The 17,684-nt window shown below is 34.8% G+C and overlaps 1 protein-coding gene across 1 annotated transcript; it reads left to right on the forward strand.

The window, feature by feature from the left end:
* Positions 1–12,951: 12,951 nt before the first annotated feature.
* Positions 12,952–17,617, forward strand: LOC145269785 (uncharacterized). The gene is made up of 2 exons (XM_080125504.1): positions 12,952–13,068; positions 15,598–17,617. The coding sequence occupies exon 2, from the start codon at positions 16,222–16,224 to the stop codon at positions 17,092–17,094; it is 873 nt and encodes a 290-aa protein (XP_079981630.1). The 5' UTR covers positions 12,952–13,068; positions 15,598–16,221; the 3' UTR covers positions 17,095–17,617.
* Positions 17,618–17,684: the final 67 nt, after the last annotated feature.

Below are 17,684 nucleotides of genomic sequence, written 5' to 3' on the forward strand. Positions count from 1 at the left end.
TTCATTTTACCATTAAAAACTTGTAGCAAAATCATTTCAAAATAAAAAATATATAATTTTCAATTGAAATATAAAAATAAATATACTTTCATTATACCATTAAAAACTCGTAGTAAAATCATTTCAAAATAAAAAAATATGATTTTCAAATAAAATATAAAAATAAATATCATTTCATTATAACATTAAAAACTTGTAGTAAAATCAGTTCAAAATAAAAAAAAATATATAATTTTCAATTAAAATATAAAAAATGATATTATTTCATTTTTTTTTAATATATAATTTTCCATTAAAATATAAAAATAAATATCATTTCATTTTACCATTAAAAACTTGTAGTAAAATCATTTCAAAATAAAAAAATATATAATTTTCAATTAAAATATAAAAATAAATATCATTTCATTTTACCATTAAAAACTTGTAGTAAAATCCTTTCAAAATAAAATATAAAAAATAAATATTTTATTTTACTATTAAAGTTTTAGAAAAATCATTTTATATTAAAAAATAAATATAATTTTCAATTAAAATATAAAACTTAATCTCATTTCATTTTACCATGAAACACTTGTAGTAAAATCATTAAAAAAAATATATTTTTTAATTAAAATATGAAAATAAATATCATTTCATTTTACTATTAAAAACTTGTAGTAAAGTAATTTTAAAATAAAAAAATATATAATTTCCTTTAAAGTATAAAAATAAATCCCATTTCATTTTTCAATTAAAAACTTGTAGTAAAATCATGTCAAAATAAAAAAGATATAATTTTTAATAAAAATATAAACATAGATATCATAGCATTTAACCGTTAAAAACTTGTAGTAAAATCATTTCAAAATAAAAAAATAAATGTAATTTTTTATTAAAATATTAAAATAAATCTTATTTCATTTTACTATTAACAACTTGTAGTAAAAACATTTCTTAACAAAAATATTAAATGTAATTTTCAATTAAAATATAAAAAAAATATCATTTCATTTTACCATTAAAAACTTGTAATAAAATCATTTCAAAATAAAATATATATACAATTTTTAAGTAAAATATAAAAATACATATCATTTAATTTTAATATTAAAAACGTGTAGTAAAATCATATCAAAATAAAAAATATATAATTTTCAATTAAAATATAAAATAAATCTTATTTAATTTTACTATTAAAAACTTGTAGTAAAATCATTTCAAAATAAAAAAAATAATTTAATTTTTTATTAAAATATAAAAATATATTTCATTTCATTTTACTAGTAAAAATCTTTGAACCACAGAAAAACCGATAAGTTAAAATAGAAAATCCTGTACGTTTACAAGGCCACAATTCGCCCATGAATGGAGTATTGTTGCCACATCTTGGCTGGTGCATCCACCACTAGTCTCTCCCTCTTAGATAAAGTCCAAAAACGAGTTGTCAATCTAATCGGTCCCACTTTAGCAACTAAACTCCAGCCCCTGTCCCATCGCCGCAATGTTGCATCACTGTGCCTTTTTTTTTTTACAAATATTTAATGGAATGTGTTCTGATGAACTCGTTTCACTTGTACCCCCTCAACGTATATATCCCCGACAAACCCACTTACTAATAAGATCTCCCCTTTCACTGTTGTCGTCCCATAATACCAAAAAAGCTTTCTATTCTAATAGTTTCTTCCCTCGAACAGCAAGACTTGGGAATTCCCTTCCTGCTACCTACTTACCTGGCTGTACTGATATGCAGACGTTTAAATGTAACATAAACAAATATATTGTAAATCATTCATAGAATTGGTCCCAAATAGTAGTCCTTACGTCCAAGTGGCGATATGCTTTGAAAGGGGTGACCATGAGTAAAAAAAATAAACAAATAAAATAAAAAATTCAAATAATTAAAAAAAGGAGCAGTTCAAAGAATTTTTGAGCATTTATTAATATTAGGCACCGCCAAAACTGGGGGGGGGGGGCAGGTCAGTACTTTTTAAAAATCTACCAAAAATCAGGTAATTATCCGATCAATACGAAATTTTCAGCGATTATTAGGAGAAAAATGAACTTTATAACAGTGTACTTATTTTTCATAAACGATATTTTTATATATATATATATATATATATATTTTTTTGCTTACAACCCCCCCTTGTTTTGAAGTGGGAACAAATATGCTTAAAATAATCATCTGAAACTGAACAAAACATATTGTGTTGTTGTAAGGGACAGAATTATAGACTAAATAAAAAAAAAAATTGTTTGCATACCTTACTTTGACGTCTGAATATCAGAACTTCGATTGTGTTTAATTATCCCGCTTTTGAGTTTTGAAGTGTGAAATTCGGTGAATATGTTAAGTAAAATAATTAATTTAAGTTAAGCAAAACAAAAAAAAAATTTTTAATATTTATACGAAAAAAGCCATTTTAAAATTTTTGATAAATAAATTAACAATTTTTTTAGCGAGCCAAATAATTCATGACCATTATTAAACAGGGCATGCTTTGAATAATCGATACAAAAAAAAATTCGATAAATATTGTGCCCTTTGTGTTAAAAATAGCATCATTTTTTTCGATCCCGTTTTAAAACGTTTGCCGCCTTTCGACTACGGTGGACCAAACGCGCTGAAATAATTTTTTTTATTCTGCTTTAAATTGCCCCCCCCCATTTTGGGGAGCCTGGCCCCCACACACATACACATTAAAAACCAAACTCATACGAATGGTCACCCATCTGGTACTGGCCAGCCTCAGCTTAATAATACATTGAAATTTTCGTCACTGAAAAATAAGTTTTTTTGGCCTGTTTGGTCTTCCATAGTTTTCTTATCATCAAAAGAAAACGTAAACAGAGTCGATCTGAACTCTACGTCGACGCGAAATATTTGGTTACCTATATGAATTAGTGGAATTATTTGAAATTCAGGTACTTATATTATAATATTTTTGCATATTCTCTTAGAAAATCATCCTAAATCTTAGTTAGACAATAAATAAATTAATTAATTATTTCAAAAAACCCCTTTTTTTAAATATTTAAGTACGTTTTTTGTGCAAGACAAAAAATGTCAATTGTTAACTTTTTGGGAAAATTTAACATTTAAAATTGAATTAAAAATAGTAGAAAAAGTTTTACATTCTTCTGTTTTCTATATGATAAAATTCAGGGTTTTATCTTTCTGGAAAAAAAAGTTACTCAGAAATAATGGGTTTTAATAAATGTAATTTAGTTTTAAAAAACAACAACAACTTGATTTTGCGGCCATTTTTGGCGGTGCCTAATAGACAACATATTTTTTAAAAAAATTAAACATTTCAAAGGTTCAGAATTTTTTTTTTTAATTCAACAATTCAAAGAATTTGAATTTTTATATTCAATAGTTAAACTATTAGAATTTTTTTAGAATAATACAGTTCTAAGAATTGGAATTGTTTAAAATAAAACAGCGCAAAAGATTATATTCTTTTTGGTTTTGCCGCCTTTATTCAAAAAGGTTAGATTTCACATTTACCCTGAACTCAGAACGAGGCTGGAATTACGGGCCTCATCTTTAGAAAATTAATCCATTTCAGGTGCACTAATTGAAAACCACTGTCATCTATCTAGCCAATTCTTAAAAAAACGTTTTATGGTGTTCATCGTGCAGCTGCAGCTGACTGCTTTGCAGAAATCCTTTGTAAACAATTACACATGGAACTTGAATTTAAATTGGTACGGCCAAAACCGAAGAAGGGAATAAATATTTGTTAACGACTACGTTAAAAAATATTTATTCCCTTTAAATATTTATTCCCTTTCTTTAAAAATCTATCCAAAAAATCAAATAATTATCCAATCAATACGAAATTTTCACCGATTTTTAAGTGAAAGAATGAAATTTATGATGGTGTACATTTTTTTTCATAATCGATATATATATATATACATATATATATATATATATATATATATATAGATGCAAGCTTGGGAGCACAGCGTTGCCTGGGTGTTTGGAGGTGTATGTTGAGCAAAAACAAAAAAGTGGTAATAAGAACGCAGGCTCGAACACGTACAGCAAAGGAGGAAAAGAACAAGAAAAAAACGTGATGTCTTTGCTGTTACGACTACCACCAAACTGGAAGTGACGTATGTTTAAATTAAAGCTAGACAATCGAAAAGAGAGGATGACTTTCGAAAATATCGGCGAAAAAAGCGACCCCTCCATGTAGAAAAGTGCTCAGTTGAAGGTGGAGAAATTAATGTTTTTAGCCCATCTTTCGATATTTGTCGTCCGAAAGGCTGAGCTTCAAAATGATACTGATCTTGTGAAAATCTGTCGCCTCTGTTGAAAGTTTTAGGCAAATACATACATACATTTATATCTTGGTAGCTCAATATTTCGACCCAAACAGGTTAAAAGCTTGCCCTATCTCTGGATACCTTTTATGTAAAATTCAAATGTTTAGACCAGAAATTGTCTGAGTAATTTGGTAGAGACCGCAGCGGTCAGTTTTTTTTTTTTTAACTTTGACCCCTATTATGGCCACTTAACATTTATGTTTGGGGGCTCAAATCAAGTGATGAAGTTAGATGCATGCCCAAAGAACCTATATCTAAAATTTCAAGTGTTTAGCCCCAAAATTTCCGGAGGAGTTTGGTAGAGTTCTCAAAGGTCAAATCGTTGAACTTCTACCCCTTAACAGCCAAATTTCTGTCCGAAAACTGATTAAAAAGATTTTGTCAAATCTCAATACTCTGTATATCAAATTTCGAGTCTGAAGACTGAACATTGACAGAGTTATTGTGTAGGAAAATGTACACAGATAGACACACACACACAGGCAGACACTTTTACACACACACACACACACACACACACATATATATATTGCCAGAAATTTAATTTCTTTCCTCCTTCATCTCTTTCTTTCCTTCCCTTTCTTGTTTTTTTTTCATGTTGCATTAAGAAGCTGCTGCTGATGACTAAAGATCACGCCATCCGCCATCCGCCATGACGTTTGATTAGCTAAGGGTTTTTACCGCCATTTTTGACAAGAAATTGAAGAGCGAACAACCAGTTTCAGATAAGAATTGGTGCACGTAACACGTCGTTACAAAAGTCTTGAGGAACTCAGACGATACCAGTTTTTAAAATGGAAATGCATTTCATTTTTCAGATGAACGAATAATGATGGTATGCTGGAGTGTTCAAGGAAGATGCTAGTTCCTTGGTAATGCAAAGGGAAAGAGAAAATCGATCTTTTTCAAGTTAGAATCTGATCCTGGAAAGTGACGCACGTGCGGCAATATAAATATCATCTACGAAGCAGTTGAGATGAAAGCTGAATTATGGTCGTCGTGGCGCTATAAAGGATATACCTACTTGTAGTGAAGTAGAAAAAAAAAGAAATAAAAAAATATATGAGACACAGCTGTTCCTTCCAAAACGTCGAGCTCTTCAACGTCCAAAAATAATTCACCATCACAAAAAGAATTCACCCTCACTTCTTCCAACCGTCGTTTCACTCTCTGCGCTCTTCACCCCTGCTTAAAAAAAAGTACCGTTTATATGCTGCCCATTTCTCCACTTATGCAAATTGACTATCAACCAGAGCCATCTAGTTTTCCACTTCTCCAAACAGCCAATTTGCAAAGGGGGACAACTCAAACCACACAGAGCCATCTAGTTTTCCATTTCTCCAAACAGCCAATTTGCAAAGGGGGACAACTCAAACCACACAGAGCCATCTAGTTTTCCATTTCTCCAAACAGCCAATTTGCAAAGGGGGACAACTCAAACCACACAGAGCCATCTAGTTTTCCATTTCTCCAAACAGCCAATTTGCAAAGGGGGACAACTCAAACCACACGCCCCCTTGATCTACACGATCATCACATGTCAACCCATCATGGAGTTGCTCAACCAACATGGCGGCCGTCTCTCTCGCTGCGATCTCCACAGAGCCTCTTCGTGAACGTCGCTACTTGGCTCGACGTCGTTGTCTTCCTCTGATGACACCACTACCGGCCGCATATCAAGGATGTGTCAAGGGATGCCGTCAATAGATACATTGTTTGGGGACTGGACACTTGTCAGAATGCCCCTCCTCCAGCATGTGGTACAGCGAGCATCAGGCGGTTTGATCCACACTTCCTCTCCCACTTGCACAGTCACTCGTTTCTCGCCTTCCTCCGCGGATACCTGTGCAGTTCGGGGATGCCGCCACTCATACTTGAAGACTGCCCTCTGCGGCACTGACTCCACTTTTTGCCCTGACTTTGGAGCCATATTTCACCAGAAGACAGCTTCTGGCGGCAAAAGCTGGCCCCTTTCAGCTATAGCCTTAATGGTCCTGTGATGCCGCTCCACAATTCCGTTTCCGCCTGGTCTATATGCAGCCCTGAAATAGCGCCGCACTCCCCACTTATCCAACACATTCTCCATGGCAGCTGAGTGAAAGGCAGTTCCATTATCCATTAGCACTTCCGTCACTGGACCCCTCTCCAAAAACACCTCTTCCAAGACCTTTGCAATTTCACCTGCATTTTCCGCCTTGATTTCCCTCCAAATGGCTACTCTTCCTGGTCCACAGTCGACCATTGACAGATACGGCCTCTGTCGATAGTGCATTACGTCTATCGCCAACCTGCTCACGTTCTCTGCCACCTGAACCTCACCAGCTTCGTGTCTACTCGGCGCAGGGTCGATTGATTGACACCGGCTGCATCTCTCAACCACTGTCCTAACGGCCTCCTTTGTGATTCTGGGGTCCACCTTCCTGGCCAAGAACAAGGTTCTATCCACTCCAAAATGGTGCATGTCATGCAAATCCTTCAGAGTGTCTTCATTCAAACAACATATTGCAACAGCCGCATCATTCGGCGCCTTTAGCCAGGTCTTCCGCACCCTCATCATCACATCTGCTCTGTTCTTCGCTGAAGGAACGATAGTGACCCTAAGTTGAAGATCAAATTCCCTAATCAGCTCCCTTAACATCATAAATCGATGCTTTACTAGCATCTCGGCAGCGCCTTTCGTCTTCACCCTCCTTTCTCCTGTAGCTTCGGACTGGATCCAAGAGAACACAGTGGCTGAGTCGGTTCTCACCTCAACATTCTGGAGCCCCTATTTCAAGGCTAAGTTGATGCCCTTCATAACCGCATCCAGTTCCGCCACATTTATGTGAGCCACGTCGTCCTTCTTCCGCAACCAAGCAGCATCTTCTGCAGTAACACCACCTATCTCCAAGGTGACCCCCACTGCTATACAGCTTGCATCACACCACACAACACCTTCTGCACTGTTGGGTACTTGCCAAACACCTCTCACTGGATCCTCCCTCTTCACATCTTCAATAATCTCTCTCATAATGTCCACCGTCTCTTTATCAACTTCATCCTCCCACTGCGCTCTACTAGCTCACCTTTTGATATAACTACATGTAGTCCGTAGCCATCCTGCAATAGGGTAATGGCCCACCAGTCTTCCGCATATTGAGAAGAGTTCTCGCCTGCTCAATTTTTCCGACACCTCCGGGATCTCATTTCCCCTCCGGAACACTAACCGTCCTATCTAGTCCTTTCTTAGTTGGAGCCCTAACACAGCTCCTCCCTCCAACGATTCCGGGCGTTTTGCAATTAGCCCAAAGCTGTTGAGGTGTTTTACTACGTCATCCGCAGTTGTTACCGTCTCATCCACCAAAATATCATCAATGTAGGAACTGGTGGCTCTTCTGACTGCGTCCTCCTTGCTTAGCACCGTTTTGAGGATCGCTGCCATGATTTTTGGTGCAGAATTCAGGCCAAAACCCAACCTAGTCAGGCAGTACGTTCGGCCCTTGTATCTGCCCAGCTGGTATATCCAGAATTCCTGTGAAATGTGGATCTGTAGGTATGCAGATTTTAAATCCACAATCGTCGCAGCATTCTGAATCTGCCTCCACTCTTGCATGGTCTCTCCGCACACGTCCATCACCTCGCCTCCCGTGTGACACGCAACATGTACGTTCAGCTCCCTGAAGTCCAGTACTGGCCGAACTTTTTGTTTTGTGGGCTGAACAACCGCCATTAACGGCAGCACACCTTCCACCTTCTCCATCCATGACTTAAAATCCCCTCTGAGATCCATCGGTCCACCTCCTTCTCAAATTCAACTCTTGTGCCTCCTCGCAACGTATGCTCGTAGCATTCCACTCTGTTGTTCAGTATGGGATGTTCTCCCTTCCATGCCCACTTGACTGTCCATTTCTCACCATCAAAGTGTGCAGAGAAATCTTGGTCCTCTATCGTGCAACTTTTGTCTAACCCGGCCGTTCCTGTGACACCTTTTTTCGAATTGCACACCTGCAGCCCCTTGATGTACTCCAAATCTCACGGAGTTCCTATATACCGTAACGCCCCCTAGTGGAGCAATTGCGTCCATCCCTAGCATCACATCGACACCCGTGACAATTTTATTAATAACAATCGCCTGGATTGTTAGTGACATCCCACGTACCATCAACCGAACGATACTTGTGCCATTGCACTTCACCTCTCTGCCGTCAACTGCCGTAATGCTGCTTGCTCCATTGCATGTGTCAACCATGTCTTTGGTGACAATTGTTGAAGTACAGCCCGTGTCGACAAGGGCTTTTGCACTTCGTCCATTCAGGGTCACCTCTACTTGTGGTGACATACCCTGAAGCGTCTTCATCGAATAAGTGGGGTAGCCACCGGCGCAGTGGCTTCTCCCTGTTCGTTTCCCTGGGGACAGAATCTGCTGATGTGGCCGACTTCCCCACAGCGGTAACACGTGACTTCTGGCTTTGGCTACCTGCACTCCCTCACCATATGGGGCCCTTGGCATCGGTAGCATCTGCCAGAGAACCTGGGTCTCTGCCAAAGTCCTCTCTGCTTTGCGTCCTTCACAATTTCCTGCTGCAGTTTGCTTCATTGAGTGACAGCTACGATTCCCTGCTCACTCTCTTTTTTCCTGGCCAGCACCTTAGCCTGTGTAATCAACTCCGCCACCTCCATAGTATTTACACCGGGCAGTTGCTGCAGAGCTATAGAAATATGGTCCGGGAAGCCATTGATAAAGCCCATCTTAACCATATGTCGACGGCCTCGTCGATTGAATCCTGCTAGTCCCGTCAACCTCCTGATATTGTTGGCGTAAACATCGACAGGCTCTCCGGTCCACACCACACGGCTTAGTTTGCCATATGCCACAAACGGTCCTTCGGTAAATGCTTCCTTCAACTTTTCCTCAATGGCGTCAACAGACAGTCGATCCTCCTCCCGCATCTCCAGATATAGAGCCAGAGCATCACCATCAAGATACAGTGGTATCAAGCTGGCTACATCCGCGATCCCGCAACTTAGCGACAAGTTTAACCTTGGTCAGCCAGGTTATAACATCTTCCTCTCCAGAGAACGTCTTAAGCATTTAACTGCTGATCCTCTTTGCTTCCATAGTTCCCGCCGAAATAGCTTGTAGTGAAGTAGAAAAAAAGAAAAAATATATATGAGACACAGCTGTTCCTTCCAAAAGGTCGAGCTCTTCAACGTCAAAAATAATTCACCGTCACAAAAAGAATTCGCCGTCACTTCTTCCAACCGTCGTTTCACTCTCTGCGCTCTTCACCCCTGCTTAAAAAAAGTACCGTTTATATGCTGCCCATTTCTCCACTTATGCAAATTGACTATCAACCAGAGCCATCTAGTTTTCCACTTCTCCAAACAGCCAATTTGCAAAGGGGGACAACTCAAACCACACAGAGCCATCTAGTTTTCCATTTCTCCAAACAGCCAATTTGCAAAGGGGGACAACTCAAACCACACAGAGCCATCTAGTTTTCCATTTCTCCAAACAGCCAATTTGCAAAGGGGGACAACTCAAACCACACAGAGCCATCTAGTTTTCCATTTCTCCAAACAGCCAATTTGCAAAGGGGGACAACTCAAACCACACAGAGCCATCTAGTTTTCCATTTCTCCAAACAGCCAATTTGCAAAGGGGAACAACTCAAACCACACAGAGCCATCTAGTTTTCCATTTCTCCAAACAGCCAATTTGCAAAGGGGGACAACTCAAACCACACAGAGCCATCTAGTTTTCCATTTCTCCAAACAGCCAATTTGCAAAGGGGGACAACTCAAACCACACAGAGCCATCTAGTTTTCCATTTCTCCAAACAGCCAATTTGCAAAGGGGGACAACTCAAACCACACAGAGCCATCTAGTTTTCCATTTCTCCAAACAGCCAATTTGCAAAGGGGGACAACTCAAACCACACAGAGCCATCTAGTTTTCCATTTCTCCAAACAGCCAATTTGCAAAGGGGGACAACTCAAACCACACAGAGCCATCTAGTTTTCAATTTCTCCAAATAGCCAATTTGCAAAGGGGGACAACTCAAACCACACAGAGCCATCTAGTTTTCCATTTCTCCAAACAGCCAATTTGCAAAGGGGGACAACTCAAACCACACAGAGCCATCTAGTTTTCCATTTCTCCAAACAGCCAATTTGCAAAGGGGGACAACTCAAACCACACAGAGCCATCTAGTTTTCCATTTCTCCAAACAGCCAATTTGCAAAGGGGGACAACTCAAACCACACAGAGCCATCTAGTTTTCCATTTCTCCAAACAGCCAATTTGCAAAGGGGGACAACTCAAACCACACAGAGCCATCTAGTTTTCCATTTCTCCAAACAGCCAATTTGCAAAGGGGGACAACTCAAACCACACAGAGCCATCTAGTTTTCCATTTCTCCAAACAGCCAATTTGCAAAGGGGGACAACTCAAACCACACAGAGCCATCTAGTTTTCCATTTCTCCAAACAGCCAATTTGCAAAGGGGGACAACTCAAACCACACAGAGCCATCTAGTTTTCCATTTCTCCAAACAGCCAATTTGCAAAGGGGGACAACTCAAACCACACTACTGAAGAGTTTTTGCAGACTAAGGATTTTACCTAATCAGTGCTTCTACTCGGATTAATTCCTTCATCGAAAATGAACTTTGAAAGAGTTAAAGGATTACGCGTCTTCGGAAAAGCCGAAGAGGATATATGTATATAAGATACACATTTAAAGAAAAAAAAGATGATTATTGAATGATAACCACGCAGTAAGTTTCTATACTTTTCAAAACCTCTGATTTCTGATTTCTCTCTCGTTTGTTAAATTAAGGACAATTCACAGTCGAACTGGTGAACATTTGAACTTGAGTTTATTTTGATAATTGAACTTTGCAGCTTTGCAATTTTCCTTTCTCCCAACTGTCTGTGATCTTTTCACCCCAATAAATGTTATTACTTTCATGTTCTTAAAGTGTCTCTTTGTTATTCATTTAAGTCCTGTTAATATTGCATGCTATTTCTTTTGTATTTTCTTTAAAGCTTAATTGACGTGCGCGCGTATATTTGTGTGCGTGTATGTATGTGACAAGTAATATAGCTTGAGATGTGAACGTGTGTTTTTGTGTGAGACTAGAAAAGGTTGGGGAAGCCATATTAGTCCTGTATGGGGGAGGACGAGGAAGAATGTAGAAAACAAACAAAAGACAGCATACCTTCCAATTCTGAATTTGAGTGTTTTTAAGTTTTCATCTTTTGTGTTTTGGAGTTTATTCTTACTGTATACATAGATTCGAAAAGGTTGTCAAAAAACAAATATATAACAAATAAATGTTATCAAAGGCAAGATAAGTTACTTTTCTACCTAACTGGATATATTTTTTGTGTTTTTATTTTTGTGTGTTTATTGAGCTCGAAAAAACATATAAGGTTTACCGATATATTGGAAAATTTAAAATGGCGCCCTACTCTATCTCTGTTTGACACATTAAGTTTGGGAAAAGGAATTAAAAATAAAAATCTAGACAAAATACTGTTAAAAACCCACCGAATATATGTCAGCCTATGTCACGGTAGCATATATTAAGCGAGTTTCTAACAGTGTTTTGTCAATTTTTTCATTCTTAACTCTTTTTCCCAAACTTAGTGTGTCAAAGAGAGAGTCGGGCGCCATTTTTAACTTTCCAATACATTGGTAAACACTGTATGTTTTTCGAGCTAAATAATCATGTTACATCAAAGAAAAACATTAAACACATATCCAGTTAGGTAGAAAAGTAACTTATCTTGCCTTTGATAACATTTATTTGTTATGTATTTGTCTGTTGACAAGTTTTTCGAATCTATTTGTGCAGTAATACAAACACGTGTTTTGAATTGTGAAATTCGTTTAATATATTATAAATAATTATTTCTTTCAGAGTAGCAGAAGAAAAAATATTTTGATTTTTTTTTTTTACGAAAAACCAACCTTTAAATAATAATTTTAAAAATGCATCGTTTTCTTTTTGTAGATACATGCAAAATTAATAGCTTATGCTTAAAATATACGAATATTTGATTCCCTTTACTTGAAAGTTCACAAAAAATCAGCAAATTAATTAAATTTTCAGTATTTATCAAATAATGATCACGAAATATAATAAACCCATTATTATTTTTTAAATCATAGTAAAAATTTATTATTTTGTTTAAACAAAATAATTTTTACTTTACTTTAACAATAAAAAATAAATAATTTTAAACATTACGAAAAAAATGCCCCTAAAATCTGTATTAATGAATTCGATATAATTTGAAGAAAATCAATTTCTCAAACTACCGATATTGCCATTGAAGTAAGCATTTTTTTATTTATTTTTTTTCACACCAAAAGTTGTCATTTCAAAAACATCGCATCTTTTTTTTTTTTAGATTACATGTTTTTTTAATAAATCTGTAAGTTTCAGTCCAACATAATTCTGACATTATTTTTTTTAATATTAAACAGTTAAACTTCTATTGAAAATTATAGAAATAACACATTATTCTGCTTTTAATATGATAATTTCCTAACACCATAGATTCTACAAAAAATAGAAACGTATTTCGAGGACAAAATTACCTCCCTTGATTGACTCTCTTCTTTTTCTTTTAGTTGTCTTCAACGACCTGACTTGTGGGAAAGAAATTGGTTAAGAAAAAAACATTTTTTTTATTTTACATATCGAAATTTTCTTAATATCAAATAAAAAATGGAAAGAAGAAACTGGATAAAAAAAGTAAGTAATTTTATGACTTTTATTATTTGTTGTGTTAAAAAAATTGATCATAAATTTATCGAAAATATCGCATTATTTTGAATTTGAATATTTTATTTTATAACCTGAAAATTATATAAATTATTATATAAAAAAAAATGTTTAAATTGAGATCAGCATTTTTTACGGGGTTCAAATTAAAAAAAGAAAAAAAACATTTGCACAAATTCTACAATAGAGGTAAACAAAAGCGTCGATATTCTTTTGTTATGGCTTGTCTTTTCTGCTGGTAAGCCACACATTTTTTCTTTGAATGTATGGTGGACCAGTAGGTGTATCAGGAATTTGGGGGAATTTTTGACACTCCTAACACAAAACTACGAATAAAATGTAAAAAAACTTGTAATTTCTTTTTTTTTTTAAATGGGTTGTTTTTTTTTTTCTTTATGGAATATACTCCAAAATAAACTATTAAAGTTGTTAAAAAAATAATAGAAATATTATTTTTTTATAAAAAAAAAAAAAAACCCCAGTGTTTACAAAATGCCTACGCGCGTTCATGCAGCCATTTTTTTACGTAATGAAATCAATTGAATTTTACGAGTTAATTTTTTTTTAAATTTTAAACTTTAAAAATCTATCAAAATGTTTCTATTAGTTCAATTTTTATGATATTTTCAGGTTCAATATGAAATTTTATGCTCTTTCCAATAAACTGATTATAATATTCTAGACTAGCGTTGTTTTTTTAATTCACACATCATTTTTAAATGTCTATTCAAATGAAAATAATTAATTTCTCACCTCAAATTTATATATCCCAAATTGAAGATAAAACATCAATAAATAATCAAATAAAATAAACTAATTTAAAACAAAAAAGTAAGTAATTTTATGATTTTTATTATTTGTAATGCTAAAATTATTGAAAATATCACGTTATTTTAAATTTGAACATTTTATTTTATAACCTGAAAATTATATATATTATTATATAAAAAATATGTAAATCGAGATTAGACATTTTTACAGGGTTCAAATAAAAACAAAGAAACATTTGAACAAATTCTAGAATAGAGGTAAACAAAAGCGTCGATGTTCTTTTGTTATGGCTTGTCTTTTCTGCTGCTTAGCCACGCATTTTCTTCTTTGAATGTGTGATGGATCAGTATGTGTATCAGAATGTTTGGGGAATTTTTGACACCCTTAATACAAAACTGCGAATGAAATATAGAAAAATCGTAATTTCTCTTTTTAAAATCGGTTTTTATTTTCTTTATGGAATATACTCCAAAATAAACTATTAAAGTTGTTAAAAAAATAATAGAAATATTATTTTTTTATTTAAAAAACAGTGTTTACAAAGTGCCTGCGCGCGTTCATACAGCCATTTTTTTTAATGTAATGAAATCAATTGAATTTTACGAGTTAATTCTTTTTCAATTTTAAACTTTAAAAATCTATCAAAATGTTTCTATTGGTTCAATTTTTATGACATTTTCAGGTTCAGTGTGAAATTTTATGCTCTTTCCAATAAACCGAGTATAATAATCTAGGCAAGCGTTTTTTTTAAATTTCACCACCATTTTTAAATGTCTATTAAAATGAAAATAATTAATTTTCTCACCTCAAATTTATATATCACAAATTGAAGATAAAGGATCGATGAATAAAATAAACTAATTTAAAACAACAAAAAAGAACAGTTATTTGTAAATTTACTTGTAAAGTCCAAAGTTTAAAACCTTTTTTAAACCACGTTGAATTTTTTTGTTTTTTTAAGTGAAACTTTATAATCTTGTTATATTGACCAGAAAATTTCGTAGAATTACGACAATTTTTCTATTTCATTCGATGTTTTTTTTAGATATTTACAACAAAAAAAATCATTCGATAAAGAAGAAATAAATTATATTAAATCTAAAACACATGAGAACAGACCCAATAATAATCCACTTGTAGTCATGAGATTATTCATATCCTGTAGCCATCATATCTTATAGAAGCAGGTAAGATAATCCATATCATAACATAACCAATATGTATGAACGTGCTCGTCAATAAAGACGTAGAGTGAACCTCACCTATTTATCCCCATCTTAAGAGAAAAAGAAGTGGAGATTAAAAAAAATGCGTCATATTTATCAGTCAAGGGAAAACATCTCTGTAACATCTCGTTTATTCCTTCTTTTATATTTGATTAGTTTATGTTTTGTTTGTGTGATAACCAGGTGTTGCCATTCAACAATCATCGATTCAATGTTGTTTTTGTAGTTTTTATCTCATTGTTGTTATCCGTCACATTAGCAGTTTGTGTAGTTTTCATCCTCTTCATCTTTTTGTTATCATCCGTCAAATTAGCAGCTGCTGAGATATGTGCAAAGTAACAGCTTTGCACATTACCAAGTTTTAACTGATTACTGCGTGAGGCAATATTGAACCTGCTGTTGAGCAAGAAATTACTTGAGGTTTTCGATTATTAGATTTTTGGTTTGATTTATTGCATATTTTTTCAGAAAATTGTATAATTGTATTTCTTTTTCTTCACAGATAAGAGTTACAGTGGATAAATAAACTCATATAATTGACTTGTGATTCTGATGAATCAATATTCAGAAATGAAACAAAAACTAGAGAACATCTGTTGATGAACAGACATTGGATAAAAACAACTTATCGTAAAAAGTGTTGCATTTTCATTTAAAAATACAGTTGGAGACATTCAAAATAAATGTTATTCTTGAAAAAATCTTAGCTTAGCATTTTCAGTAAGAAGTTTAAAAAGATAAACATTACAGGGAATTTTTTTATCTTTTTGGAATGTTTGCAAATTACCTTTTTTCTATAAAATCTAATATTGGAGGAGCATCTTAATAGAGCTGAACGGGAAAAGATAACAAAATATCAGGACCTAAAAATGATCTAAAAACAAGATAATCTCTGAAAGAAAAAAAACATACCAGTTGTGACAGGTGCAACTGACCTAAAAATAGAATCTTCAGAAATGCTTAAGAACAATCATTTGAAGACCAAGCTTTAAGGAAATACAGATAGCGGCCATAAAGGGAACATGGTCTATTCTTGAAAGAGCCCTCGGATATAAATTGTAACAGAATCAATTGTTTGCCCCATGAGGGAGCCTCTTAATCTCTTCAACTAACAAAAGTAAAATAAATGAAAAATAAAAGAGAGAAACCTTTTTATTGTGACGTGTGTGGTAAAACATTAGCATGGAAAGCTAATGCTATCGCACACATGCGAACACACACTGGAGAGAAACCTTTTTATTGTGACGTGTGTGGTAAAACATTAGCATGGAAAGCTAATGCTATCACACACATGCGAACACACACTGGAGAGAAACCTTATTCATGTAGAACTTGTGGTAAAGCATTTGCACAAAAAAATAATGTAACAAGACACATGCGAACACACACTGATTTTAAAAAAAGAGAGAAACCTTTTTCTTGTGAAGTGTGTGGTAAAGCATTTTCCCAACAAACTGATGCAACAGTGCATATGCGAACACACACTGGAGAGAAACCTTTTTCTTGTGAAGTTTGTGGTAAAGCATTTGCACTAAAACATCATGTAAAGGAACACATGCGAACACACACTGGAGAGAAACCGTATTCATGTAAAATTTGTGGTAAAGCATTTGCTTGTCAAAATAATGTAACAGTACACATGCGAACACACACTGGAGAGAAACCTTTTTCTTGTGATGTGTGTGGTAAAGCGTTTACACATCAACATGATACAACGGTACACATGCGAACACACACTGGAGAGAAACCTTATTCATGTGAAATTTGTGGTAAAGCATTTACCCAACAAAATGATGCAACAGTGCACATGCGAACACACACTGGAGAGAAACCTTTTTCTTGTGAAGTTTGTGGTAAAGCATTTGCACTAAAACATGGTGTAAAGGAACACATGCGAACACACACTGGAGAGAAACCTTATTCATGTAAACTTTGTGGTAAAGCATTTGTATGTCAAAATAATGTAACAAGACACATGCGAACACACACTAGAACTTGAATGTCTACTAGACACTGTCCTCAAGTGTCTAAGGTCTCTCTCTGTACAGGGGTTTGTCAGAACAACCTGGCATGATGATACCTTTTCCATAGAATAAACCCTGACCAAATATTCAAAATCAAATATTATTCGCTGCCCAAATAAGATCTCCTCACGATGGCTAACCCACATTAGCTTTTACGGAGAATGGTGCACCTTCTCCAAGTGATGTTACCTCAAGTAATAGCACGAAGCTGGATACTCCACCAGACTAGATAAAGTCTTGTCCTGGAATCCAATAAGGCCAAGAGACCAAAATGAAAGATATCCTACAACATATAAAAATGGTTAATTAGGGAGAGGAAAATTATGTTCTCAATTTCTTTACTCAGTGTTTGAGAAATAAAGAACTTAAATGAGACATTCGAATATCTATGTATCTTATATAGATTTCAAGTGTTAGCCCCAGGTTGTGTCACCTTGATCTTTGAGAACTTCGACTGAAGTAAAATAAAACAAGAGAGAAACCTTTTTCTTGTGAAGTGTGTGGTAAAGCATTTGCCCAACAAACTGATGCAAAAGTTCACATGCAAACACACACGGGGGAGAAA

Source organism: Euprymna scolopes, chromosome 45 (assembly GCF_053919585.1).
Source record: "Euprymna scolopes isolate OS-2025 chromosome 45, ASM5391958v1, whole genome shotgun sequence".
Classification (NCBI taxonomy): domain Eukaryota; kingdom Metazoa; phylum Mollusca; class Cephalopoda; order Sepiida; family Sepiolidae; genus Euprymna; species Euprymna scolopes.